General features: G+C 39.1%; 4 protein-coding genes across 4 annotated transcripts; 2 read left to right on the top strand and 2 right to left on the bottom strand.

Moving 5' to 3' along the window:
* Nucleotides 1-699: 699 nt before the first annotated feature.
* On the bottom strand, nt 700-2721 carry LOC141826183 (uncharacterized). Its single transcript, XM_074713429.1, has 3 exons — nt 2055-2721; nt 1395-1623; nt 700-1297 (listed from the first exon to the last, which is right to left on the bottom strand). The coding sequence occupies exons 1-3, from the start codon at nt 2690-2692 to the stop codon at nt 1133-1135; spliced, it is 1032 nt and encodes a 343-aa protein (XP_074569530.1). The 5' UTR covers nt 2693-2721; the 3' UTR covers nt 700-1132.
* A 564-nt stretch (nt 2722-3285) lies between these two features.
* On the bottom strand, nt 3286-4597 carry LOC141826184 (uncharacterized). The gene is made up of 2 exons (XM_074713430.1): nt 3910-4597; nt 3286-3803 (listed from the first exon to the last, which is right to left on the bottom strand). The coding sequence occupies exons 1-2, from the start codon at nt 4576-4578 to the stop codon at nt 3717-3719; spliced, it is 756 nt and encodes a 251-aa protein (XP_074569531.1). The 5' UTR covers nt 4579-4597; the 3' UTR covers nt 3286-3716.
* A 2800-nt stretch (nt 4598-7397) lies between these two features.
* Nucleotides 7398-22666, top strand: LOC141826182 (uncharacterized). The gene is made up of 17 exons (XM_074713428.1): nt 7398-7717; nt 7937-7982; nt 10156-10292; nt 11183-11335; nt 11424-11663; nt 11765-11844; nt 11982-12066; nt 12334-12546; nt 13474-13533; nt 14973-15055; nt 16292-16593; nt 16667-16758; nt 16831-16960; nt 17512-18641; nt 18731-19032; nt 21807-21974; nt 22188-22666. The coding sequence occupies exons 1-17, from the start codon at nt 7523-7525 to the stop codon at nt 22288-22290; spliced, it is 3519 nt and encodes a 1172-aa protein (XP_074569529.1). The 5' UTR covers nt 7398-7522; the 3' UTR covers nt 22291-22666.
* Nucleotides 22667-25090: 2424 nt separating this feature from the next.
* On the top strand, nt 25091-27265 carry LOC141826843 (DELLA protein DWARF8-like). The gene has a single exon (XM_074714157.1). It carries the CDS (start codon nt 25176-25178, stop codon nt 26970-26972), a length of 1797 nt encoding a protein of 598 aa, XP_074570258.1. The 5' UTR covers nt 25091-25175; the 3' UTR covers nt 26973-27265.
* Nucleotides 27266-27295: the final 30 nt, after the last annotated feature.

The following is a 27295-nucleotide window of genomic DNA, read 5'->3' as shown; positions in this document are numbered from 1 at the left end:
TGATTGAAAACCACTAATATTTTTGTGCTACTTAGTTGTGTCTTTTTGAATGGGTTTGTCTTTATTAATCATTTTCCTGGATAAGAACTATTAATCCTTTTCTTAAGTTTTGTCAGATGGCCATTCAACGCACGCTACTCCTTGCGTAAAGATGAGTGTTAGTTTTTTATGATTCAGGACGTGATCATTAAGCTCGACGCATAAGACTAAGATTTTGAATTATTTCGTGCCATTTTTATTTCAGCCGAAAGCATTTTTCTAGTTAAGAGTCAAAAGGAAAGGCTCCCGGGGACCAATAAAGCAGCAATCAATTGGAACAGATTATGAAACCGATCACACAATCAAAACACATGCATCATTTGAAAGCTACGTGACGTTGTTAGTTTAGCTGGAGTCCAAATAATGGATATATTTGCCACACAGGAATGCATGCAAATGGATCAGTTTCAAACATAGTAAGTAAACATTAGATCCACATCTACGAGAAGAAAAGTCTGCGTCAAGTTGCCACGAAGCACTAACTTGCCATGATGAAATTGGTAAAAAGAAGCCAATCGAAATCTTTCCTGGCACTTGATATCTTCCTGTTTAATCGCCAGCAGAACGCGACGATATAGCCAGGACAAATCGAGATCAAATCACTCAACAGCATTACTTTTCACTGGGAGAAGAAGCAGGTCAATCATATGGATGGGAGAATTTTCAAATAGAAGTGCATACTTTAAAACGCTCGACCATTTCAAAAACCCAACAAGGTCAATGGGCTTGCATAAGCATGGACGAATACTCCACCGGTCGATTGCATTCTTTATCTAGAACTTAGTGGACTGCAGGTGGGAGTAGGTGGAGCTTGTCGACAGCAACAGTGGCATGTTTCAAATACAAATCAAAAGCATGAAGGAAGTTTTGGCTTTGCTTTGCAAATCTTTGATAATGAAAATTTCTACGCAGTACAAGCCCTGGAAGTGTTGGATTTATAAGCAAGATTCCTAACACTTGGTGTCAGCTTCTTCTAGATTTCTATCTAATGTTCTCCATTGATGTCGGACAGTTGTATGTATTGACAACTGATCGCCACCAATGACTCCCAGGGGCGTTTAGCATGTTCTGACAAAATGCACTAAGTGTAAACTCACACGTTAATGTCGCAGAATTTGCCTTCCTTCTGGTTCTGAACGGCCCTCATGGCGATGACTCGAGCAACTATGGCAGCTTTGTTTGCGGCTGAGACGGTCTTTCTAACTTGCTCCTCCATTTGAGGAATTTTAGCTGCATCTTCTGCGAGTTTCTTTGCGGCCTAAACCAATGAAGATGATTCAATTCGATGAGAATAAAACAATGTGCTTCTTCTTTTTTTTTCCTTTTGTCAATCGATGATGGATCGAGATGCATACCTCAACAGCTCGTTTGATTGCAGGATCTGAAGCTTGGAGCCTGTTCCTTAAAGTGCCATTGTCCCACTCACCAGATCTTGCCTCACCGTTCCAAAATGTGTAGGTTCCGAAGCCCTGCCTCCTGCCCTCGTGCCATGAGCCCTCGTAGCGGTGGCCATTGGCAAATTTGTAAACCCCAAATCCGTGGATTTTGTCGCCAAAGTATTCGCCGCTGTACTCATCACCATTCCTGCAAGGCACCAGTTCAATCACCAATCATGGATAACGGAAATCGATCAAACATGTACTAGACAAGTATAAAAGGCCAAGAATAACTCGTGAGAACACCAGTATGAAAGGCAAAAATTTTGTTCGGTAAAGAGGGCAAACCAAATTAAAAGACATGAGATTGGCAGCCTAGTTTGCATATTATGCATTATTTCTGAGATCATTAACTTCAGACAGAAAAAAACCCTAACAGAACTCATTCATCGGGCACAGGTGACAAGCTGAAGCCAGGTCCTCAAAAGCATTTAAGATCGAATTCGACAGCGCCGAGGCAAACAACAAAAAACATTTGGACCTTTATTTTTTAATAGGAGCAGCAAAAGTAGGGTTCTATCCGTCACTATTAATCCAAGTAGCAGAACGGAGAGCATATCAAAGAGACTAATTTGTCACCTGAACCGATATCGGCCAAGGCCGTGCTTGACGCCGCCCTTGAACTCGCCCGCGTAGAAACTATCGTCAGAGCAGCTTTGCACGCCGCATCCGTGGCTCTGGCCGCCAACCCACTCTCCGGAATAGCTGTCCCCCTCGTAGAACCGGTACGTCCCGAAGCCGTGCCGCATCCCCTGCCGGTACTGCCCGAGGTACTGGCTCCCACGCGCCCAGCTCTCGATCCCGTGCCCCTCGTACTTCCCGTCGACCCAATCTCCCTCGTACCTCCCCTTCGCGTAGAAGTAATATACCCCGCTCCCATGGCACCGCCCCCTGGATAACTCCCCTTCGTACACATCTCCATTGCCGAATAGAACCACCCCCTCTCGGGCGACCTTCCCGCACTTACGGGAGAATTTTCTCGAGGTATCTTCTGAAGCACCGATAGACCATCGGACGGGGAGACCCTTGCGGGAGGATCGGATTCGGAGGAGGCGCAACCAGGCGAGCAGGGCAGAGACGACGGCAAAGCAAGCCGAGGCGAGGAGGAGCGGGTGGTTTCCTGTGCCAGCGGCGCAGTTGAGGTAGAGTACGATGGCGGAGAGGAGGAAGAAGGCCGAGGCGGCACAGTGAAAGAGAAGGGCGCGGCCTCCTTCCATTGTTTCGACTTTCAAGAGCAGAGAGAGAGGGGGGGGGGGATATGAGAAAGACCGAGTAAATATAAGGCAATGGGCGAATCGGACGGTTGGGAGGAGTTCGGTGAGGGACGTGGGGATGGAATGGAAGCCGCTTCTAGCCGTGTGATTGGCGGAAGGGGAAGGCGGGATGCCGACGCACGCGAGAAGCGCGTGAGTAAGATGTGGTTGAGAAAGAGCAACGGCGAATTGGCGATTGGCTTCGGAATGGGCTGTGGCCCGTGTACACGTTGCGCCCCCAAAGTTCGATGTGACAGATGGAGCGTGTCTTGGCTCGGTGAGATCCGGTGTAGAAGTGGGGTTAGGTGAAACGTGTCGGGATGCGGTGTCTCGCTTGGTACCACATGATCCGTCTATCTCAACCCGATAATGGTCGAGATGTCGGATCGGGTATGCAACAATCATTCAAACAGAACGCTCCCTCGTTTTATTAATGTTGGGCCAGGATGCTAGAGAGCGCATGCTTCTCTGTTTTCAAAATGCCCTAATATTTTGCATTTTGTTTCAAAATACTCCTGCCTATTGAAATCTAAGCCAGGAGACTAGAGAGCGCATGCTTCCCTTCCCGCTGACTTATCCCAAGATTACACTAAACAAAACAAAGCTTTGCTTGGCACATTAGTTTAGCAAAACACTACAGTTATGACTCGATGCCACATATCTTCTTGTGGCAGACGAAAAATGAAATCATCATGACTCCTAACATCACCAAAATCAAAACACTTGCAGCGTAGAGTTAACACACCAAATCACTTCTGGATTTGAAAGTGGCAAATGGTCAGCAAAAGCAGAGAACAAATAGTGTTGGGAAAAGCTGCAGTTCTACCGGTTTATGTTTCCTTACTCTCCCCAGAAAAAAAATAAGGGGAAATGAGCACTTCTGTGGGCTGCATTGCATTAGTGCCAGTGGTAGCTTTTTTTTCCACAGCTCCCGCTGCCACTTTGCTTCGTCTTTAAGCTAACTGAACTCGTCTTTTCTGTTTATGATTTACAAATTTAATCCGTCGACACCGCACTGCTTGTAGGTGAGTGATTGCTTTCTGGGGCTGATCACGATTGCGCAATCCACCGACGCCTTTTTATTATTCGAATAAAAAAGTCTGATTTAGTTTCCCTCTGATGGATATTTGTGGTTATTCTTAATTGGGGGAAAAGACGAAGGAAAATAACGATTCGGTCACCTGAACCCTAGGGGTGGATATGCCGAGGAGAAGGATCTTGGCGGCGACGTCGCCGGTGAGGCGAAGGTCGACGCGGTCGTTGATCGCGGCGTCGCGGATGAGGTTGAGCGCGTCTGCCTGGAGCACGTTGAAGCGGTCGACGGCGACGCGGGTCTGGACGAGGCGGCTGCTGTGCGCGGGCTGCTCGAAGCCCGGCACCGTCGCCACGCCGAGCGGCACGCCGCGGTACATCACATCGAGCGCCGCCGCCTCGTACCGGATTCCCACCTTGTTGGGGTTGTCCGCGATGAAGAGCAGCGAGATGTTGAGAGAGAGGTAGGCCGCGGGGAGGTTCCCTCCGGCGGAGAAACCGGGGGCAGAAGGGGAGGCGGTGGGGGCGACGAGGAGGTACTGCACGGCCACCTGCTGGAGGTCGAACTGGGGCTTCTTGGGCTTGAGGACGAGGACGATGACGAGAGCGATGGCGACGGCGAGGAGGGCGAGGAAGGTGAGGAGTAGGAAGAGGCAGCAGCAGCAACCCTTGAAGGAGGCAGCGGAGGAAGAGGAGGAGGAAGGGGTGGCGACGGGCTGGCCGAGGTAGTGGCGCTGCCTCCGATGGTCGGGCGTATGGTGCGGGCGCTGATGGTGGCCGCCGCCGTCGGGATGGTTGTCAGGCGTCGTCATCGCCATGCGAAATCCACCACCGCTCTTCCCGATTCCTGAGAAGGGTTTGCTTGCTTGCTTCTATCCTCGTGGAAGTGAGGGTGGAAGCGGGGCTTTTAAGCTAATTTGGATTTCCTTCGTCTCCGTTTACAACAATAATTGCGGTGCGCATATTCTAATGTTTCAGTGGGCCGCTTACTTCGTCTTAAAGTAAAACCACGCTCCTTTAGTTGTCCTTGTGCTGGGGCCATTTTGGCCACTGCATTTTGGAAGGGAACAGCGAGGAGATGCACATAGTACTGAGCCCAATTAGCAAATCATGCATAGTATATATATTTTTTTTTATAAAAAATGGAATCTACCATTCAGCGGTTCTATACGGTTGATCTTACGATCATCTGTGAAGAGGTAAATCAAAAAACTTCCATTACAACGGAAGAGGATATTGTTCGACTTTGTCAAAATCCTAACCCTTCTAGTATATCATTTTTACATTCAGTTGTTTGGTGAGTTATTATGTATAATTTTGATTATGTGATTATTTAGTAATTATATAATTAAAGTCACAGAATAAAATATAATTTATGTTATTTGGTTTAATTTTATTATGTAACAAAACTTATTTAGAGATTTTAATGTATACCTTTAATATTTACTGTATCTGAATTAATAGCAAATTTATTAGAAATTGATTTTTTAACCGATCATATCATTATTGTTTCTCACAATATGAATTGGAATAGTGTAATGGACAAAATAAATTAGCACTGTTAATGCATATAAAATCTAAATTCTAATGATAATGATAAAGTTTTATATGTTCATTGTCAAAAAAAATTATAGCAAATAAGCTCATCAAGCAAGATTAATGAGAGGACAACAAATTATTTATTTTCAATTTTAAATAATCAATAAAATTAAGATGACAAAGTAAAATTTTGAATAATGTCAAATTTTGTATAATTGGTCACGTAGTAGTCATTGCTTTAAATGATTTGATCAGTCTTATAAGTTAGAAAAGATATTGATTTTTGTTGGAACAAATTAATATTAAATACTTTAAAAATTTTTATTCAAATTTCATCGGTGGTATTACTAACTTAAAACAACTAATTATTCTTGTAGATCTATTTTGACTTTCAATTTTTTAAAACTTAAATATTAATAATTAAACGAAGTTAAAAAAAATACAACTTTTAAACAATGAAATAGAAAATTTAACACATAAATAATTAACTATTCCATAAAGAACTGTGAACCGAAACCTAAATCGTAATCGTCTTGAAAAATTTGGTTGGCATTCCTAAAATTGTTCTCATCCGAAAATAAAACGGCTATGGTTTTAAAACTAATTGCAGGTCTGAACAAAAGATGAAAAACAATGCCTCAACAAATCAAACGGGAATCACTCCAAAAATGATTGTTTTGAAAGAATCAAACAAACAAATCTCTCATCCAAATTATAGAAGCTCCTCATGCTCGCTTGCTTGGCCGCGTACACAAGCTCCCACAATCGACGTTGGTGAAGGGAGAACAAATGTGAAAAGGGAGTAGGATTTTGGAACCATGCAATTTACAAAGCATTGATGAGGGTCGAACAGATGTGAGAGGGGAGTTGTTAGGGTTTTGGAATTATAATTTGCAAATGACACGATTTGGGAGTAGACTAAAATGAATTAGGTCGGTTTGATATTTGATACACCCGTAAGGATATTTTTGTTTGAAAGGGTAAATATTGAAAGGTATTTTGGGATAAATTTATTGTTAACCTCAGAATCATGAAAAATCTTACCATGTCAAGGTAATCAAATTTTAGAGTTATAACTCATTTTGCTGACGTGGTAGTAATACTGTATTGCTCAAGAATTGTTAATAACATAAATCAAACAAAGTTATTATTGATAATCTTGCACAGATAATTAAGGTTATCAAAAATAATCCTCAATCAAATGCCCCCTCAATGGATTCAAAGATGATGGGCGGTGAAGCAATCCAATGCTGGAGGCCCATTGTAGAAATTCCTAAAATATAGGAGAGCTATTTAAAATTTCCTCTTATTTTTAGTAGGGCTGAGTATTAGGTTAAAATTGGACTAAACCGAATTACTCAAAATTGAATCGAATTGATTTTTTTTAACTAATCGAACCTACCGAATTTTTAAATAAAAATTGAACAAAGCGAACCGATTAAATATCGATTAATTTAGTTTTCGACCAAATTAACTGAAATAATTAAAATTTTTAAATATTATAAAAAAGTTATCAATTAGTTAGGGATTTATAAATTTATTTACCGAATTTATAAATTAAATTTTTTATTTTAATTAATTCAGTTTATTCGATTTAATTAAATAAAAATTTTTACAATTAAAATCAAATTAAATTAATTGATTTTTTAAAAAATAATTAAAATTTTAAAATAATTAAATTAAATTTTTAAATTTGATCGATTTAATAGAATTATTGCTCATCTCTTATTTGATTTAACAGAATTATTGCCCATCTCTTATTTGCTGGATCAAGGAGAGATAATCGGGATACGTTAGGCGGTAACAGAGGATGGTTTGGAAATTAAAAAAGTAGAAAGTGTGTTTTGAGATTTTTCCAAAGATAAATAAAATTGCTCTAACTAATATACAGACTAGTAACTTTAAGCAACTGTAATTATTAAATTAGAATTTCAGTTGCGGATATGAAAATCGAAATCCTCGCATCAATATCTGTTGCATAGACCTGGTCTTTATAACGTGCGAGTCACGTGATATATGGTGGTTCGTCCAGATCGGGACCATCGGCGTGATTGCAAGCCTGGCGGCCGATATTCTTAAAAGCGGGAATTCTTCTCACTTGCCCAAAATCTACAGCCGTCTCCTCCTCCTTCCCCAGCCCCTCCTCCTTCCCCAGCCCTACTGTTCTCTATCCGTTCCGTAGTTGGTTTGGAGCTCGAAATCACCGATCGCATCAGCAATAGGATGGGGAAATCCTTGGACGAGTTCATGGTCACGCCGTCGCCCCCCGAGGGGAAGCGGATTCGAAGATGCGTGCAAACGAAGCTCTCTTGGGGTCGACCTAAGGAAAATGCTGGCTCTCCACCTGCGGATGCGAGGGCAGAAATCCGCAAGGGCGAGGGCACAGGTAGAAAACGGAATACCAAGACTCCCAAAAAGGTGACTTGCTGCAGATCGACGTTTTAGGTTCAGAGCTGTGTTTTTTTAATGCATTGTATTTCTTGTCTCGCTTCCTCTGGCCTCAATATTATTTCTCTTCGCCAATGAAATTGGTACTTTCTTTCAACACGCGGTAATCCCTACCAAAATTGAGCGCCACTATTATTTCTGCTTTGTTTACATTGCACATTGTAACATTTTTCTAATGTTCACTGGCAGTCTCCATCTACCAGAGCACGAAGCACAGGGCTTTCTAAATCACCTGGTAAGTCGACATGTATGTATTGTCAATTGTATTATGCCGTCAAGTATGCTAGTTAACATTGTATTTGTATTATATTCCAAATTTGGTTTGAAAAGTGTTTATTATTGTGTTTGAAGTGCATCAGGAAGTTCTTAGTCTGCCTTTATTGAATCTGTTTATTAAATTTTATATAAGATTATATCACTAGTAATATTTGGTGCAATTTAATCACTCTTTATTGTATTGGTTGGTATTTCTTATCTTTTACACCTTCAACTTTAATCAACAATTTGTCAAACTATTTGTCACCTATGATGATTTTCATGTCATCCTTTTTCTCTCATGTTATCATCGATTGAAGCTAGTGCTACACCTGATTATTCTAGATAATCATATTTGTATTTTATCTTTTCTAGCGATTCCACACAGTCATCTTAGCACTCTCTCTTAATTACATTAATTTTTGTACGATTAGTATTCTAATTGTCTAATACTTTGATCCATAAACACAAAGGGTCATAACATATTCTTATAATTTGTTTATTTCAACCTTAGATCATCACAATGGCCATATAAGAATTCAAAAGCTCTTGTTTTTAGTGACTTTTTTTTATAATTGTATTAATGATATTTACATCAAATATTTCATATGTTCAATTTGTAAAATTATATTTCATATATTAAATTTTAATTCTGCTGTAAGAAGGTGATGTTATTTATATATCTGGTAGAGTTAGTTTGTATTGTTCTATTGAGTTGTATTTAATATTGCTGACTGTAAGCATGGGGGTATGGTGTGTATTTTTAGAGAGTGTGTCTCGCAATGACATTATGAAAGAGTATTTTCTTTGGGATAAAAATGGTTCCAATAGGGAACAATAGCAATAAGTGGGAGGAAGGAACTTGCAATAAAGGAGGATGTCAGAGAATGCCCTCTTCTGACAAGTACATCTTCCTTGGTCTTCCAAAAAGATTAAATAATCTTGATATAGCTTTTTGAGGAATTGTAGCCAATCTCCAAAAGGATCTGTGAAATGTGGATTAACCATAATGACTCTGTTGCCAATGTTAGAAGAGACATGATTGATGATGAATCCACAGGTCAGAGTAATTAATATTGGTTAGGCTAAGAAAAGAATGCAAGCTCTCATTGTATTTGTTAAGAGAAGTGAATATAAATATTCTCAGAAGAGGATAAAGGAGAATAAGGGAAAAAAAGGAAAAGATTCATGATTAGCCTTGTTTGTTATTGTTGCTTTAATACAACTATATACCAACTCTTATGAGAGTCCCTGCACAGGACTGAGATTTGCTTGTTTAGCACTATATCTCAAGCTTGGATTGTGGTAGTTTAGAGAACTGAGTGTTTAGCAATCTTCCAGTGAGCTAGAGTCGAGACTTGAGCTGTTGGAAGGTTGGAGGAGGCTGCTGCTTCTCTGGATAAGTTCCCAAAAGATTTCTTGCAGACTACTTGAAATTGGTTACAAAATTTCATGATGACTTAATTTGTTGTCTCATGTAGCTGAGTGTGTACTATGGACATTCATGTAACCTACAGTCTCATTATGCCTATTGCCTCAATTGTTGTTCACTATTTGATTAATGCGATACAGGGGTCCCTGTCACCACAAATCCTTTTTATTAAAAGAAAAATACTCTTACAAACTTGATCTGATTCTTTACTTGAGGTATGCCTGATAAAAATAAGTCCATTATAACCATTCTAATACCTTGGTGCATAGTGGATCTACTCCATACATATTAAACCTAATTGCAATTATGGCATCATCACTTCCCTTGACCCTTATATAACTAACACTAAATAGAGTGTCGACGGGGAGCCCAAGATGATTACTAACGTGACAGAATGTACTTAACACTGTCCATCTGAAGTTAATGTTCAACAAATAATAGTGAGGGCTATGCCTATTCTTTTACAAGGAATTTTGGAAAGTGAATGTTTGTATTCGACCTTTAATTTTTATTTTTCACTGTTTTCAGAAAATATACAATAATACTTGTCTGCTATATAATGTTTCTCCAGTAGGATTCTGGATTTGGCTGATGGTTTCTCCCATCATATATTCGCTGATATTTGCTTGTAGAGTTTTGTATGGTATTAGGATATGTTGCAAATTACAAGAAATGAACTCTTTTAGTGTAATAAATATTGACATGAACAATGAATTTGAAGGTAATGGCAGCTGCAAAAAGGCAAAGAAGAATGATGCTGCTGGTAAATCTGACATTGTGAAGGATTTAGATATTGTTTGCCAGAATGTAGAAAGGTCTGCATGCAATCTACAGCTAGAAGCAAAACTAGCACATGAGGTGGTTATTTATTTTTACGTAATATTACCCTCTTTTATTTTCTGGCACTGAACATGTGTTTTTACCTTAGCTCAGTTCACCTTGTTGGATTTCTGCACCTTGATCTACAGAATGAGCATTTTAACTTTGAACAAGCTGATTACTAGCCATTTCAAATGAAATTATTTTAGAATATAGAAATTAATTAAAATAGATCATTAACTCATATTGGTCTTTATGTTAGTTACATGATTAGGCAAATAGTTAAGTTACATCGCAGGCTACTCACATTCAGTCATCCATAACCCATAACAGTTCAATGCATCCATCTCATTTCACTCATTCTTATACACTGAATAATTTAATCATTTTTATACACTGGAGATATTTGTCCTTTGAATTCTTAAATTGTCCTGACTTCGAGCATTAAATTGGAGTTCTGTTTATTGAGCAAAAAGATAAACATGTGCATCCCAAACTCAACAATTTGTTTGTGGCTACAACTAGATTTGAAGGAGCAAGTTTATTCAAATAACCTAAAAATTTTTAGTCTAAGAGGCAGAATTACCATATTTTTATATTTGATCTTTTTTTTTGAACTTTACCTATTATGTAGGCCTTGCACACTTTTTCTGTATTTATTTTCTGTGTAATCATACTCTGGTGTTTACATTGCTTAGAAAATTGAGCTTTCAAGTTTTTTAGTTAGAATCTTTGTGTTTTCCTGCTGGATCACATGGCTTTGGAGTTCGTGGATTTGGTTTTAGTGTTTCTTTGAGCATTATGTTTTCTCCTGTCTTCTATTTAGCAATCCGTAATTGTGCCTGCTCAGAAAGGCAAGATAACCTTATAAGCTAACTTATTTTATTTTTCTGGGAAATGATCACAGTTTCAATTTTTTTTTTCAACAGGAAAATATGCAATTATCTGCAGGAAAGCAGATGCATCCATTTTTCACTTGTAGAAAAGAAACCAACAGATTGACAGACAAGGGTGGGCGCTGCTCTAGATATGCCAGTGATGATGCTAATATCTATCCTACTTTTCATATACTTGACTCACAGGTAGGTGCAGGTTAGTACTGTCAATTTATTGAGTGTATCTTTCTTATGATCTGTCTGCATATTGTATTGCTCTTGTTTTTGGATTTAGGTTGAAGATATTTCATTAGATTGGAGTAATTGGAGTTTTATGGAGCAAGCCTTTGGTCTAAGTTGCTGTCCAATGGAAGAAGATTGTGGAAGATTGGTTGAGCCTTTGAAGCTTGATCCTGTTTTCCTTGAGGGGAGGCATACTTCTCTATCAAATTCAATAGACATTAACTCAACCACAACTACATCTACAATATCCAATGGCCAATTCCAAACACAGCGCCAGTCACCCTATTCAAAGGTAAATTAGTTTGTGTGCTTTTACATACGGGATACAATATAATTCATTATTAAAGTCTTCAATTTTCTCCTTTTTTAATCATTCAACCAAGTCTTTTGCAGCTTCATTTAAACAACTTGTCATTGCCACCAAGATGTGGAAGCTTAGAGAACTGTTCTCAGAATGGATTGGATGAAGAAAGGTAAGACATGCGAATGTTTATGATACTCGTATGCTGATACTGCAGCCATTACACCATTTCTCAAAACATCTGTATTTGCATCCTTTTGTACTTTGAACTTGTCATTAATTTTCATTTGAATTCCTTTGTAACTATAGGGTTTTATCATACTACAGAAGATCTAACGATTGGTCTGAGCACAGCCTCTGGACAGCCAAATACCAGCCCGAAAATGCCTCAGAGGTAAGAAATATTTATGTTTGCTTTCTCCATGGTGTAGGCACCTACGGTTGTGCCCTATGAAGGCACAATTATCTTTGTTAGCTTCTTTAGTTTCTTTGTATGGATGGAGGTTGGTGATGCCACACTAATATGTTGTGACTACTGACTGCTGTTGTAATTATATTCCACCAAATAGTAAAACCATCTGCCATTTAATCGTAGATAAATCAACATATTCTATGACTATCTTAGATTGAAAGGTTAATATTTATCAGATTGCTTTTGCAGGTTTGTGGAAACTCTCATTCAGTTAGTCAGCTCGCTGAATGGCTCAAGTCTTGGCATGATAAAGGTCAAAAAAGTGACAAGAAGTGCCAACTTGAGGAGCAATGTGTTGTTGAGAACGATGACGATAGATTATATAATATTGAGTCTGATATGGAGGATCAAGAAGATGGTCCTTGTCTCAAAAGTGTGCTTTTGGTAACTGGACCAGTGGGGGTCAGTACTTGTCCTGATTAAATTGTTTGCTTATTTTGATAAATTTTGTCATGAACACTAGGATATAATTTGATCAATTAGTGGTATTGTTAGGAATGATAGGCTGTTTTTTTTCAAATAATTATTTAGGCCTAGAGGTAATTTCATTCGGATAACAATTCAATATTTATCCTCTGAACTTGGTATAGGAGTGGGGTTCCTTGTAGGTTTTCGCAACTATCCCTTTCAAGGATGCAATATCCCCTAACCCATCCATCTTGTGTGAGAATTTTATTGTTTCCATATTCTCCTTCCTGCCAGAATATTGATATCTTCTCCTACTCTTCTCATCCACATTCCATGATTGTCATCATCGGACAGATCCTTAGGCATCCCCTCTAAAATTGTCCTCACTCACTCTCCCCATAGTATTACCGTCTCAAACATGGCAGCTGTCAATCATCGCTGCTGCAAATAGCTGTCTCTATGGACCATTGCATCTCCTTGAGCACACTTGGGTTCTAGTTCTGCATTTCAGTGATGCCTCTTGCCTCACCATTTTTACCTTTTGTCTTTGCATTCCCTAATTCCACCTATAATCTTAGGCCCAATTGCCTAGGTGCAATGTTGAGCAATGCCAATTACCAAATCACAACCTTTCATCTGCCCCAACCTCTACTTTGTTGGCTATACCGTAAAAAGATAACTCTTTTTGAAGCTTTACACTCTAATGCTAACTGTCACGTATCCTATGCAACAACTTTCCTTGGCTAATATTAACCACTAGACCAGTATTGTGTAGCTGTTAATATCAAACCATTTCCTTGACTCAATATGTCTAACTGGTATTTGAATTCTTTGTGGTAGTTTCCTGTTCTCATGGATCAACTTCTAATTACTTCTAACACTAGTGAATTGATTTGAAACTGACATCTGTGTTTATTGCAGAGTGGAAAATCTGCTGCCATACATGCCTGTGCAAAAGAGGCAGGCTTTGAAATCATTGAGGTAATCCTAAATTTATATTCATTCTATTAATGGAATTGTTATGCATTCAACTATTCTATAGAATTATTTTAGAATAAGATTCAAAATGGTTTTTCTTCATCTATTGCCACTTCTAATATTCTTTTAATAAAATGTAGAATGCTACTCTGGAATTTGATTGTTGTCGGGATTTGAATTTTATTTTGAAATTGTGTGAAGATAATAGTATAATCCTTTTTAAAAAAATTATTGCATCTACTTTAAAACTGAATTGCTCCTTACAGTTCATGATACGAATAGCTGTATCATCTAGTTTTTTTCCCCCAAAAGTTTCTCAAAAATAGTATATCGTTCTTACATGAATAAAATTTCTCTTCTGCTTATTCCAATATGCCAACAAAATATCTGGTTTTGGGACAAACTCAGCTATCAATCTATGTTCCCTGCAGGGTATTCAGAGTGCAAATTGAACTGCTCTTTGGATGTTCCAAACTTTTGGTTACCACCCATTGGAAAATACAGTTGCTTTTTAGCTAATGAAAAGTCATTCTGACTAGTTTGATTTAGAAGCAAGTTGGCCTGTGACCAGATTCCCTCTTGCAAGGCTATTTCTTTTGCTTTGCCTCTTGTCCCCTTCTGTTCATATAATCAAAGATTTGTAAATATAAAGCTGACCTGTGACCAGACTGTCATTTGCAGGACTTTCTTTTGTATCGGCTTTTGTCTAATTCTTTGCATGTTTAATCAAAGATTTCTGAATATCTTTGATTATATTCTGGAACTAATTTCCTGCCTAGCCATTAAAGTATCACTGCTATTCTTACTAAATAGCATAACTTTGGTCCTTTCAGAGACTGCATACCTTCTCTCACTTGTCCTCTATGTTTTAACAATTCTTTGCATGCAAATGATGGTTTGATATTATTCTAATTGAGACTTTTAAAAGGATGTTTTCCAGATTACCAGAATATTTAAATACCTGGATGGCATTCATGTCTAGATTCTTCATGGATGGGATTTTGTTACCAATTTGAGTATAATAGGTTGCACTTTGCCAGTTGGAATTATGTTGTTGTTTTACATCCTTCTGAGTTTTTTCGTTTTCCTTTTTCACATTGGATATGGTGTAGCATGGACCTTTAGGTTGTCACACTCGAGCCAAACTAGAAATTGATGAAGAAATCTTGTTATAAGTTATGACTTATCATATTCAAGAAAATGTTAGATAAACTATAAAAGCTCAGAATTGCACCTATTTTTTTTTTTTCATCCAACCAGTGGTAAGTGAGGCACATTTAACTTAGATTTAAGCCTTGCAAAATTGCTTGTTAGCTACTTCTTCCCATTTGAATTTGAGTTCAGAACTGTTATGTTGACTCAGTTAATCTATATACTATAGGAAAAATGCTTAGTTGCTTGTATTTATTATTATTATATTCTAATAAAATACTTGTTAACAGGTTAATGCATATGATTTGAGAAACGGCACAAGTATGAAAAACAAATATCAGGAGGTAGTGGAATCACATGGATTTAACAGATGGTGAGTTATCTGCTCTTGGATTTAGTATTTCTTATCTTATTGACTTTGTCCAAATAATTATGTTCAACTTTTTCAGTGTATTTATAAAGCCAATGACTGAACCTTGATAGTTAATTCTCAAAGGTCGCATGTTTTCATAAATGGCCTTGTATGCAAGGATAGATTCTTAGCACTGATCCACTTATGGACATCATATGAAGTGTAGTGTTTAGTTGGTTTTAGAATGCCATATGCATTGCGGGATTAAATTGCACAAGATTGAGAAGAGATATGAGTGAGTCCTATACAGTTGTCTGGTCAGGCTGTGTTTAGAATTGCATCTGTTTGTCACACTATTGAGAAGTGTATATGTTTGTCACATCTGTTTGTCTATGCTTAAGTCTGCAGAACCTTGTGTGGACAACACCAAATGAGACCATTATAAACAGAAGATAGGATTACTAGCATTCATGGAGTGAAATAAAGTATAGATTCATTTTATTTCTAATTTTATTATTTTCGACAGATCTAATTTAATCTGATTGAATTTTATGATTATTTTATGGCAAAGCATATTCAAGAGACCTTCTAATTGTCATGTTTATTAAATCAATAATAGAATTTTTCTTTGCAAGTATTATCTTCTTTCTTGCAAGATTATCGATTGAACCACACAATTTAGTATGGATGGTAATGCTGTGTGCGGAGGCAAGAATTTAACTTTCCATCATCAACCCTCATAAGCAGGATGGGGTGGTTATGACATAACCTTTTCTTCCCCATCATGGCCCCACCGATCTTCTCAATTAAAAAAACCACACACACATATATACAATTATCCACTATTTATCTGGAACAACTGGAGACAAGCATGTCGGGCTTTAATGCCTTCACCGTCTTAAATAACCATTTCAGTATAGAAAGCTCTAGACCTATGTTAATTTTGGTGAGTGTGGAAAATATTATATTTTGAAGCAACGTGGTTGTTTACATGCCTTGAACCTAACCCTAGGATTATCTTAACCTTTGCATAATCCAACAGGAATCATTTGGCCTGTTACATTATTGACAGTGATACTATGCAAGAGATGATTTCAAATATGCTGTATACCATAGATAGTAAACAGTATATTGGACTGTTCTATTCGTGATGCATTCATATTATTTTAGACTCATGTTATAAATTATTATTGTAGACTTTATGAATGTAATTGTATTATTTTTGATAATTCGAAGTACTTATGTTGTTATATTCAGGTCCTCATACAATAATAACAATTCAAGAAGAAAGCAAAATCTTGATGTACTTGCAGATGCACCATGCACTATGGGAAACATGAAATCTGAAAATTTTGGACTTACTACTCCTATGGACATGCAAGAAAATGATCCTAGTCGATGCTCTTGGACTGAAGAGACTAGAGTGGCAAATCAGTCACTGGTCCTCTTTGAGGATGTGGATTCTGTTTTTGAGGATGATCATGGTCTTAATAGCTTTATCTGTACTATCCTCCAAATGGCAGAAACCTCAAAGAGGCCTATAATACTTACAAGCAATAGTGAGTTTGTAGCTCATTAATGATATACTTTCATTTCTATCTGCAATTATACCTTACTAGTTGTCTCCTACAGGCAAGAATCGTGCCCTAACCCGACTATTAGATCAACTGGTTTTAGATTTTGAGCTTCCATCAAATGAAGAGTTGTTTAGACATGTGCACACGGTATGTTATTCGTCTTCGATGTGGTATATTGTGTCTCAGAAGAGCATCTCGCTTATATTGATTGTTGTGCAGATTTGTGCTAATGAGAGGGCTCAAATTTCATCCTGCTTACAGAAGCAGTTTATCAGTTCTTGTCTGGGTGATATACGTAAGGTGATCTTGTCACTACAATTCTGGTGCCAGGGAAAAAATCTTAGAATTGGTAAGCAGCTGGTATGTTGGTCTTTTACATGAAACAAGTAGAAGATAGTTTCCACTGATTCTTGATCAAGTTTATATACATGATGATGCTAAATATGTTACTCTTCAGCATGTAGTCTTCTTTTATTCATCATGGGAAAAGATATTCAGCAATGGATAGAGAGTGTAGCATTTGTCTGTGCTGTATAAGTCTTAGTAAGAAAATTGTTGGTTGTTATATAGCAAATGAGCAAAGCTAATTGATGTTAGATCAACTGGCTAGTAGCAGTCACAGGATTAGTTGTAATCCTATTTGTTAGCCTATCTTATTTTAACTCATGCTAGCAGCAGACGTAAGCCTAGTCTTTTTGGCAAATGTGCATATTTCTTTTGTGGTTTGGCGCATATTTGCAAGTCTGGCTTCTTTTACTGATGCTTTTTGAGTTCTGTGATATTTTTGTTCCTCATTACTTATTTAAAATCTGATCCAAGTGTTGTTACTCCTTATGTATATTATCATGAGTATATTATGGTCCAAATTTCTGCCTTTTGAGTTCTCTTTTTACTATCCAGGAAGCAATATGCTCACATATAGTCCCCTACACTTTGATATTGATGCTACACATATGATAATACCAACTGCAATTCCGTGGGAATTCAAGTGTGAATTGTCAGAAAAGATACTTGATGAGATCAGCAGAACATTATCTTCAATAGAAGACAACTCAGTTCCAGTAGAGTCTGATTCACTAGAAAAGATTAGTTCACCTAACGTGGGGGGAGTACCCAAGGGTATGACTAAGAGTAAGAAAAGAAAATTAAAGAGGAAAACGTCAGATCCAGATTCTACAAATCCAGCTAATGGCAATGATCTTGATGACTTCTCTGATGCTTTTGAGTCACTTGCAGGAGCTGATCTTCCAAGATCTAATAAGAAGAGGCCTCGTATCATCCTGTCATCTCAGTCTAATGATAATTTAAGTGCTGATGAACTTCCACCTGCAGAAATTATGCCATCTGATTTGAATGACTATCCATTTGTAGATACACCGACTACAATGCTGGAACTTTGTAGTCCACTGAATTCACCAGCTGAGTCTCAGAGAGACAATGGATGTCAGTATTTTCTCAACAGTGTTGACACAGCATCTGCTTTACATATTTGTGACACATTCAAATTACAGGATGTCTCATGTGTTCCAGATTCTTGTTTTCTATCTGGTTCTGAGGCCAACAAGAGAGACGATACCATGTCAGTGGTAGTATCTTCTAAAAACATAAGTGGTACTCTAGGTGATTTGGTTCAGCCAATCCATGCTTCACCAGAACAAAATAATAATCTAAATCGATCCATAACCAACAGGAACTTATGCCCCATCAGCAACTTATATGAGCTCGATGAGGGGCTTGGTGATTCTGATAATGGGATTCAAGAGCTTTCATGCAGTGGATATCAAGTTATGGATGAATGCAGCCAGGCTAATTTCTCCATTCAGTCAGTTCCCAAGAGATGTGATCAGAATTCTCCAGGCACTGTTTCAGTTCAAGAAACATGGCAAAAACTGCACAACCAACGTGAAGAACTGAAAAAATATGTAGGAGAAAACCAAAGAGGGTCCTTAATACTCAACATCACTTCTGGATTAACTGACTTAATTGCAGATGCTGATATCATGTTCAGTGGCTGTTACCCTGTTATAACTGTAAGTTTATGATCTTTCATCTCTTTGTAGCTTTAAGTTTCTTTTTCCTCATGCAAAAATTGGTCTAAAGATTTAATCATATTGTTTAGGATGTTCTGGATCCTTCATTAACACTTGCCACTGAGCCAGATGATTTCTCGTGGTATGATGAACAATATAAGATGGGATCCACATACTCTCAACACGGCCTATGCCATTTCTTGAAAAATTGTGACAATGCATGCCAAGATATGGGGTCAATACAAACAGAGACTCTAATGCAGGAGATGCTGGTTTCCAGCACCAATGCTATGGCACTTGGGAAGCTGCTTGCCTTGGAAGGCACTAACAGGCAGGATTCTTCTTATGGAGGTCTGCATATAAAGGAAACAATACATGACATTTCAACAAGGTTTGATCATTCTCTGGATCTTGAACGATTAACAATCTCTTTTGCCTATTGGTTCTATATCTTCATAGAACGAAGCTTTCATATTGGCTGTGTCATTTTTTTTCCTTTTTGAAATAAAGGGCATGCAATGTTCAAACATGAGACCTGTGGCCCCATTAGGCACATCTCAACCATCTGTGTTGAAGCTAGATATACTTTTGCCTTCGCATTCTTTTTCCTTTAATAACATGTTAAGAACTTACTGTAGGAATCAAATGCATGTGGCCAATCTCAAATTGTTATTACAAGATGATGAAGTTATTAAGCATTAGCCTTCAGGTTAAATATGATATTATTAGAAGAGTAATAAGTTCACACATTTGATTCAGAAAAAATATGTTTTAAAAGAGTGAAATTCCTTAACCTTCGAAATATGCAGTCACAACTATAAACATACTATAAGGAAGATATCAATTATGGTATTAGCAGGACACCTTTTTTTTACTAACATTCTCTCTAATTCATTTGGAAAATTGCATGATCAATGAGAAACAAAGAGGTACAAGAGAAATTAGATAGAATATAATCTAGAAAATGTTATTGACTACATACTGATCACACTTAAAAATATTCTTAACTATTTCAGAATGCTGCCAATTAGAACATTTTGCTAGTTTACTGCCCTATACTTATTATTCTGTTAAACTTGTTTTTATCTGCCACTTGCTATCTTTTGATTAATTGTTAGGTTCCTTACTATTTGAGCTTCTATCTATTACCTTTTTTTTTTAGCTTATATTGGACGAATTCTTGTTGTCCCTTTAATGTGTTTATTGAGGGGAAATTTTAGTTTCCTTCTCAAGGATCCCTATGTAACTCCCTCTACCTTTATATAGATATTATTGATAAATAGGAATATTACAATAAATTTTTTAGATATTACATATTTTTATAATACTTCATAATACATAATACATAATACACCATCTCAAGATGATTCAAATCTACTATAGAAATCAGCTTGTTAAAAATACGGAAGAGAGACTTGAGAAATTCATGGGATGAAGCACAATGATAATTTCAGTAATGAACTTCTTGTAAGGAACTCAAGAAGTTCACAAGGTGATGGGAGACAAGAGGATAGATCCATCTTAAACATGGAAGAAAAAGGACAAATTCATCTCAAAATGTCCATGAAATGTCGCACATGGAGATAAGAGGATTAATTTGTCTTGGAATGTCCATGAAATGGCACATGCAGAATGAGATAGACATGCGTGGAGTGTGACATGTGTAGGGACTCAACCAATGATGAAGATGAGCCTAACATTTAAATACTTAGAGAAAGAATTTTCAATCCAAGGAATTGTCAGATTGGGGCTTGGATGACGGATGGCATGTGAGAAAAATGGTCAGCAGATGATCAACTACCTCTAGAGGAATAGTTTCTTAGATCCAAAAATGATGAGGCTGCAAAGTCGAGAGATGCCAGCTATTTAGCCATTGAGACAACCATTATGGGAAGGGATCTCCTCCCTAATGACAAAAGAATGATTTTAGAAGTTGGTGGGCAAGATGACTTTCGTGGAGGTAAATCCATTGAAGAAGGATATCTTTGGGAGGAAAGGAAATGTGAAGGTTTAGAGGTATGCAAGTGTGTGGATGGACATGTAGATGGAAGCAACATACGTGGATGTATGTGTGTGGGTATATGCAAAAATAGAAGTGACAATATACAGGAGATGACGAACACACAAACACAAATAGATGTACGGTGGGTGGAGGCAGAGCTTGTGTAGCGTGTGTGGGCAACAATAAACCAATATGGATTCTCATGCAGGGGCGAAGGCGCATAGTATCGTTGTATGCAAGTGGAGGCCGAGTGGCATAGAGGAGTGCATGGGCAAAGGCACCGCGGGCAACATTTGTTGGATGTTGTAGCTCAGAGGAGCACTTGGTTGGAAGTGCCACGAGCAATGCTGGTCTTGGACGATGTAGTGAGGATCATAGAGAGCATGTAGATGGGTCAATTCAGATGAAAGATCAACATGGAGAGGAACACCAAGAAGGAGCAACTTTGATACCATGTAGAGGGAAAAATTAGCTTTACTCCTTGAGGAATCCTTGTTAGCCCATATTATTGCTGAATAAGAATATTACATATTTGTGTAATGCTCCATTAACAATGTCAAGAAAAGGGTGCTGGGAGTTAGAAAGCGAATGTGCAACTAAGTAAATAGGTGAATTATTAGAAGACTTGCTTTGAAATGTGTTGGCTTCTCTTCTTCCTAATACTCCATGCTCGACAATGTGCATATGCCATGCTCGACAATGTGCCACCTTTTTTTCGTGTAGTGCTTGGATTTACAGATTTAGCTACAATTAGAAATTTGAGCAACCCAATTTATGGACATTGCTAAATACAACTGTATGCTTTTACCTGCTAGATTTGCAGTAGAATTGCAATATCCAGAACAATATGCTTAATTCAAATATATGAATTGTGTCTACAAAGATCGTACTAGGAAAATTAAGAGTTCAATTATCAAGTTTAATAACTATTGTTTCTTTTTCTTCTCTACATTATTAATATTGTTGAAAGAACTAAGAATTACAAATAAAAGGAATCATAATATCAGAAACAACATGAATAAGTGGCTCCTATGAAACTTTCTTCATTTGCCATGATTTTATGATATCTCCAGGATGCTACATACCTTCTTCATTTCTCTTTTGTATATTTCATTGTTTATAAAAACCTTTGGTGATATTTTGACTAAGATCATTGCTTGCAGGAAAACACAATCTTCTCTTTTGGACGTCCTGCTTCCCATAGTTCCTGCAAGATTATCAATGACCCTAAGAGGTTCTGCATTCCATGACTATTTGTCCTTCTCAAGTCGCATATCCAAGTTAGAGAGTGTCCGAATCTCAGAGTTCTTGAATGAAAAAGGTCGACGGAGGTAAATCCTTAATGATGAGTTCTCTTTCTTTGCAAGATTGCTAGAGATTTTTCACTTGCACTTGAGTCACTAGCCAATTAGTTTTTTATATGTAGCATTCAATCCACTACTTAATGGTTGTAAACATGCTGAAGATTGATTGAGGGCCAAATTCTGCTCAAATCTTTGAGCTCAAATAAATTCTGTCTGTGCTGAAGTTTCTTTATCATGCAGGACTCGTTCATCGCGACACTATCTTCCCAGTTCACTTCCACTGCCATCCAAGGATCTGGAATTGTTAACTCGTGCCAGCTGCTTTAAGGAGGCACGGCCTTAGATTAAATGCCTAAAGCATAGCAGTTCAAACTCCTGTGATTTAGGCTACAGACTCTTGTAACTTATGCCCCAAAGATTTGATTCTAATATTATGATTTCGAAGCCAGCTAATGAGAAAGGAAGCTGCCCGTAATCATCTCGAAGATCATTTCTCCAATGGTTTCCCCAGTATGCCATTTTTTTATTTATCCAGTTTAGTCAGTATCTCTTGTAAATTTTTTTCTCGGATGCAAATAAAGCATCAAATGTAAATCTACTAATTTTGTCCCACGCGTTTTTAGTGCCTATGCTCTGTTGTAATCCGATTTGCGTGTTGTGGTATCACTGCTGCAACTGCCAAAATAAGATCAAATCTCATACAATCCTGTTCAGGTTTAGCTACCTTTAGTTAACAGACAGGTATTTTACCACAATTTAGCTACCTTTAATCATAAGTTTGTTTTTTTATTGAGTTTGTTTATTATATATTTGTATTACAAATCTTATTGAGTTTGTGTTTGATTAATGTTGTTTTAAAAATGTTAATCTATTATATTATTTTTAACATATTATAAATAGTTTGAAATTATAAAATAGAAACAAAATATAAATTTATAGTAATGACTTTTGATAAATTAATAAAATTCTATGCAACTTTTGTTCATTAATGTTAATAAATTGAGTTTAATATTATTAAAGTTTATTTATTTTATACATTTTTCATAACGGTATCTAAAGTGTAATTTGGGTCAAATCTTAGCATGTGATATATATCGACACCCGAACTGTTTGTCTAATCCTCAATCGACACGTTTGGGTTAAATCTTATCACTTATGTATCTATCAGCATTCAGACGTCGGAACACAATAATTTTTATTTTTGATTTTTTTATAATACAATGTTATTTAAATTTTACAATCAATTAATTTAGCTTTCAAATCGATTAATTTTAAAAATGAATCATTCGATTATATATATTTTTTTATTAATCGTCAGAGTTAATCAGTAAGCACATCACTTTATAATCAATATTCCAAGAGGAAAACACAAAACACACTTGTGCATCGATTGATGGCGTTGTATCGCACACAAGATTTAAATGTGCATCCATTCTTGCGAAAGGACATGTGCACGGTTCAAATCCACGTATTTACGAAACCATGACGTGTACCTTTAATGCATCGGCCCTAGACTATTCCAGTATCGTTTCCAGCTCAGCCTCTCTCTCTCTCTCTCTCTCTCTCTCTCTCTTCTTGATAAAAATAATCTGCAGTGGTCAGATGACATGAGTTAGACTTTTTATTTTATTTTAAAAAATAATAAATAAATAATAATAATGAATGAATGACATGCTGCTATCTCATAGCCCACCTTGCTTAGCCATAATTTCCGCACTAATTATTATCAAATGGTCAAGTTGTGTGACAAAATAGGCAGATCAAAACAAGCACTGGATTCCTGCAGATTCTGAGACCCAAACAGAGTCCGTCAGTTTGCTCGAACGATAGTGGCACGATAATAGTTTTTGCTACACTTCTTTAGATTCTTCCGCATATACTTTTCGACTTTAATTATTTTTTGGTTCACAAAGTCGCTTTTTAAAAAAATTTCACAATCTTCCAGAGATTTGTAGAATTCTCTAAAACAAACCGTAGAAAATTTAAAAGTAATGAGAAACAATAAAGTCAAAAATAAATCTCTCAGTTTGGACTTTAAATTGAATAAGGAAGATCACATTCACGATCGATCTGTATCAGATTTTATCATGATCCTCTTAATTTTTCTAAATATCAATCAAATTCATCGCGAGCGAGAAAGTTGTGCCTGTCAAATCATGGTTAAGTGGGGTTTAATTTGTTTGATCTTCAAAAAATTCAAGATCCCAGCTGTTCATATCTAAATGAGCTTCACTCTTCTTTGACTCGTTAATGGTAGTGTCTTAATCAGTTCTTAATTTCATTCATGCTTCACGAAAATCCTCTTTATAAAAAAACCCTCCGAACTAAATGTTATCATTAATATTTTAATTTTTTTAATAATATGTATATTATAATTTTAACAAATATAGACTCACTAATCAACACTACTAATGAATTTTTAAAACTTTTTTATTTTATAAAATATCAAAATTTTAAATTTTCAAATGGGTTATTCAATCAAAGTTTCAGCTTAGTTTAATATTTAATGTAACTATCAGGAATCTACGTACTATTGCGAAGCGTACCTATTTACTCAGTGCGCCGTGCGGGCCTGCTCATCTCCAATCACACAGTAGGTACGCGGGCGGGTAAATTCCTTGTTAGAGTTCGAGTACAGATCGTTGACGTAGCTTTCTCGTCTTCCGGAAACGGAACGGAAAAGCAATACTACTACAGTGACGTGCCACGTGTTGGCAAAGACGAACGTAGCTTGGAAACTTGTCCAAGCGACCGGCGAATCAGAATCTTAGCAAGAAAGATGAGAAGATACACGTGTCGAGGCTAGGGGAGTTGGGTGGACTGGTAATGATCAGAGAATAACTTGATCATAATTTTTTTTATCTTACAAAATAAATATTTTCTTTTCCATATTTCGACAGATTATCTAGATTCCTCTAAGAAAGAATCGAATGACAATCGGATAAAAAAGGCGATTGAGAAATGATAACATTGTCTAATTAACGCAATCTATGTATATAACTGGCTTAATATTAGATTAAGATTAAATAAAAAATTAGAATATTCTGAGAATATTGTTTTCCATCAGCGTGCGGCGCAAAAGAGATAATTCTTTCTTGCTTTTGTTATTATTGTTAAAATAAATAGATGCGGAGTCGGTCTGGCCAGGCCATCTGCCTGTGAAATGCTGGCTTGTCACCAGAAGAGAAGAGCAGCGAAGTGAATCCCGAAAGGAAGTGATTAATAAGCATGAAACGAGAGCATGAAGACGCCGGAATGGGAAGCGATGACCCGGTGGCCATGGGGCCGGAGACAGCGAAGGGGAAGATGGTCCCGGTGACGAGGACAGGCGACGAGATGGAGTGCGGCGTAGACGAGCTGCTGGCCGCCCTCGGCTACAAGGTGCGGGCGTCGGACATGGCGGACGTAGCTCAGAAGCTGGAGCAGCTGGAGGTCGCCATGTCCAGCGACGACGCCTCTCATCTCCCGCAGATCGCCTCGGACACCGTCCACTATGATCCCTCTGATCTCTACGCCTGGCTCGACAGCATGCTCTCCGAGCTCAACGCGCCGCCTTGTACACAACTCCCTCCCCCAATCGCCGCAGCCAGCAGAGGCAACAAGCCCTCCGCCGCCGCTGCTCCCCCGCGGGCATCCGCCCTACACGACTTCAAGCCCGTCGTTTCGCCGACTGCCGCCTCCGTTGGGCGAGTTGTCTGTGACACGGATCCCCAGTCTGAGAAGATATTGTCTCCGAGAGATCCGAAACGAATGAGGACTTGCTCTTCTTCGTCCTCGTCTTCGTCAGCGAAGGAGGCGACCTCGTCGCTGAAATTGGCGACGGCGGCGCTTCCGGTGGTGGTGGTGGACACGCAAGAGACTGGGATCCGCCTGGTGCATGCCCTGCTTGCGTCCGCGGAGGCGGTGCAGCAGGAGAACTTCAAGGCGGCGGACGCCCTGTTGAAGCAGATCTCGGTGCTTGCTGCCTCCCAAAGCGGCCCAATGAGGAAAGTGGCCGGTTACTTCGCTGAGGCTCTCGCGCGCCGGATCTACCGACATAGTCCCCTTCCCCAGGCGGATCGTGTCGCCCTCAACCACCTCCACTCGCACTTCTACGAGAGCGCGCCCTACCTCAAGTTCGCCCACTTCACAGCCAACCAGGCCATCCTCGAGGCTTTCACCAGCTTCCGCCAGGTGCACGTCATCGACTTTGGGCTAAAGCAGGGGATGCAGTGGCCGGCGCTGCTCCAGGCACTCGCGCTTCGCCCCGGCGGGCCGCCTTCGTTCCGCCTCACAGGCATCGGCCCGCCGCAGCCGGACAACTCCGACGAGTTACAGGAGGTGGGTTGGAAGCTGTCCATGCTCGCAGAAAGTATCGGCATCGATTTCCACTTCCGCGGATTTGTAGCCTCGAGCCTCGCCGATCTCGAGCCCCAGATGTTGCTCGAACCGGAGGGCAAGAGGGGCGACCGCGATGGAGTGGAGGAGGCGGTGGCCGTGAACTCAGTGATGGAACTTCATCAGCTGCTGGCGCGGCCAGGGGCGGTGGAGAAGGTATTAGGGACGGTGAGGGCTTTGCGACCGCGGATCGTGACGGTGGTGGAGGAGGAGGCGAACCACAACGGCAGGACGTTCGTGGAGCGCTTCACGGAGGCGCTGCACTACTACTCGAGCATGTTCGACTCACTAGAAAACGGCGGCGACACCGAGGCCGATGGGGACCTGGAGGAGCAGCAGCAGCACCGGGCGATGGCGGATGCCTACCTAGGCCGACAGATCTGCAACGTGGTGGCGAGCGAGGGCACTGATCGGACCGAGCGGCACGAAACGCTGGGGCGATGGCGAGGCCGAATGGCGCAGGCCGGGTTCGAGCCCGTGCACTTGGGATCGAACGCCTTCAAGCAAGCCAGCATGCTCCTCGCCCTCTACGCCGGCGGCGACGGATTCCGGGTCGAGGAGGCGGACGGCTGCCTCACCCTCGGCTGGCACACCCGACCGCTAATCGCGACCTCCGCCTGGCGCGCCGCCGCCGCCGCCGCTCTTTGACCGAGATGTCGCTGTCGCTGGTCGCGCAAGCATCTCCGGTCCTATTCGTGCGGCGCCACCGCGTCGGGGTGGGTCCACACCGCCCTTATGTGGCCATGGTTGGTGGCGTGTCTCTTCCAACTTCCGTGCCTCATCACAAAAAAAAAAAAAAAAAAAAAAAAAAAATCAAAAACAAAAACAAAATGGTTTTGCCGTTCATAGTGCTTGTAAACCTCAACCTGGAAATCATGATCGTGTACTATACGGTAAGACGAGAAAAAAGAAATGTTTTTTTTTAAAATTTATTCTGGAGATCATTACTTGCTTACATGCTCCACTACCCT

Source organism: Curcuma longa, chromosome 4 (assembly GCF_044706935.1).
Source record: "Curcuma longa cultivar G26 ecotype Majalengka, Jawa Barat chromosome 4, ITB_CL_G26_1.1, whole genome shotgun sequence".
Classification (NCBI taxonomy): domain Eukaryota; kingdom Viridiplantae; phylum Streptophyta; class Magnoliopsida; order Zingiberales; family Zingiberaceae; genus Curcuma; species Curcuma longa.
This window is presented reverse-complemented; position numbering and strand designations above follow the sequence as displayed.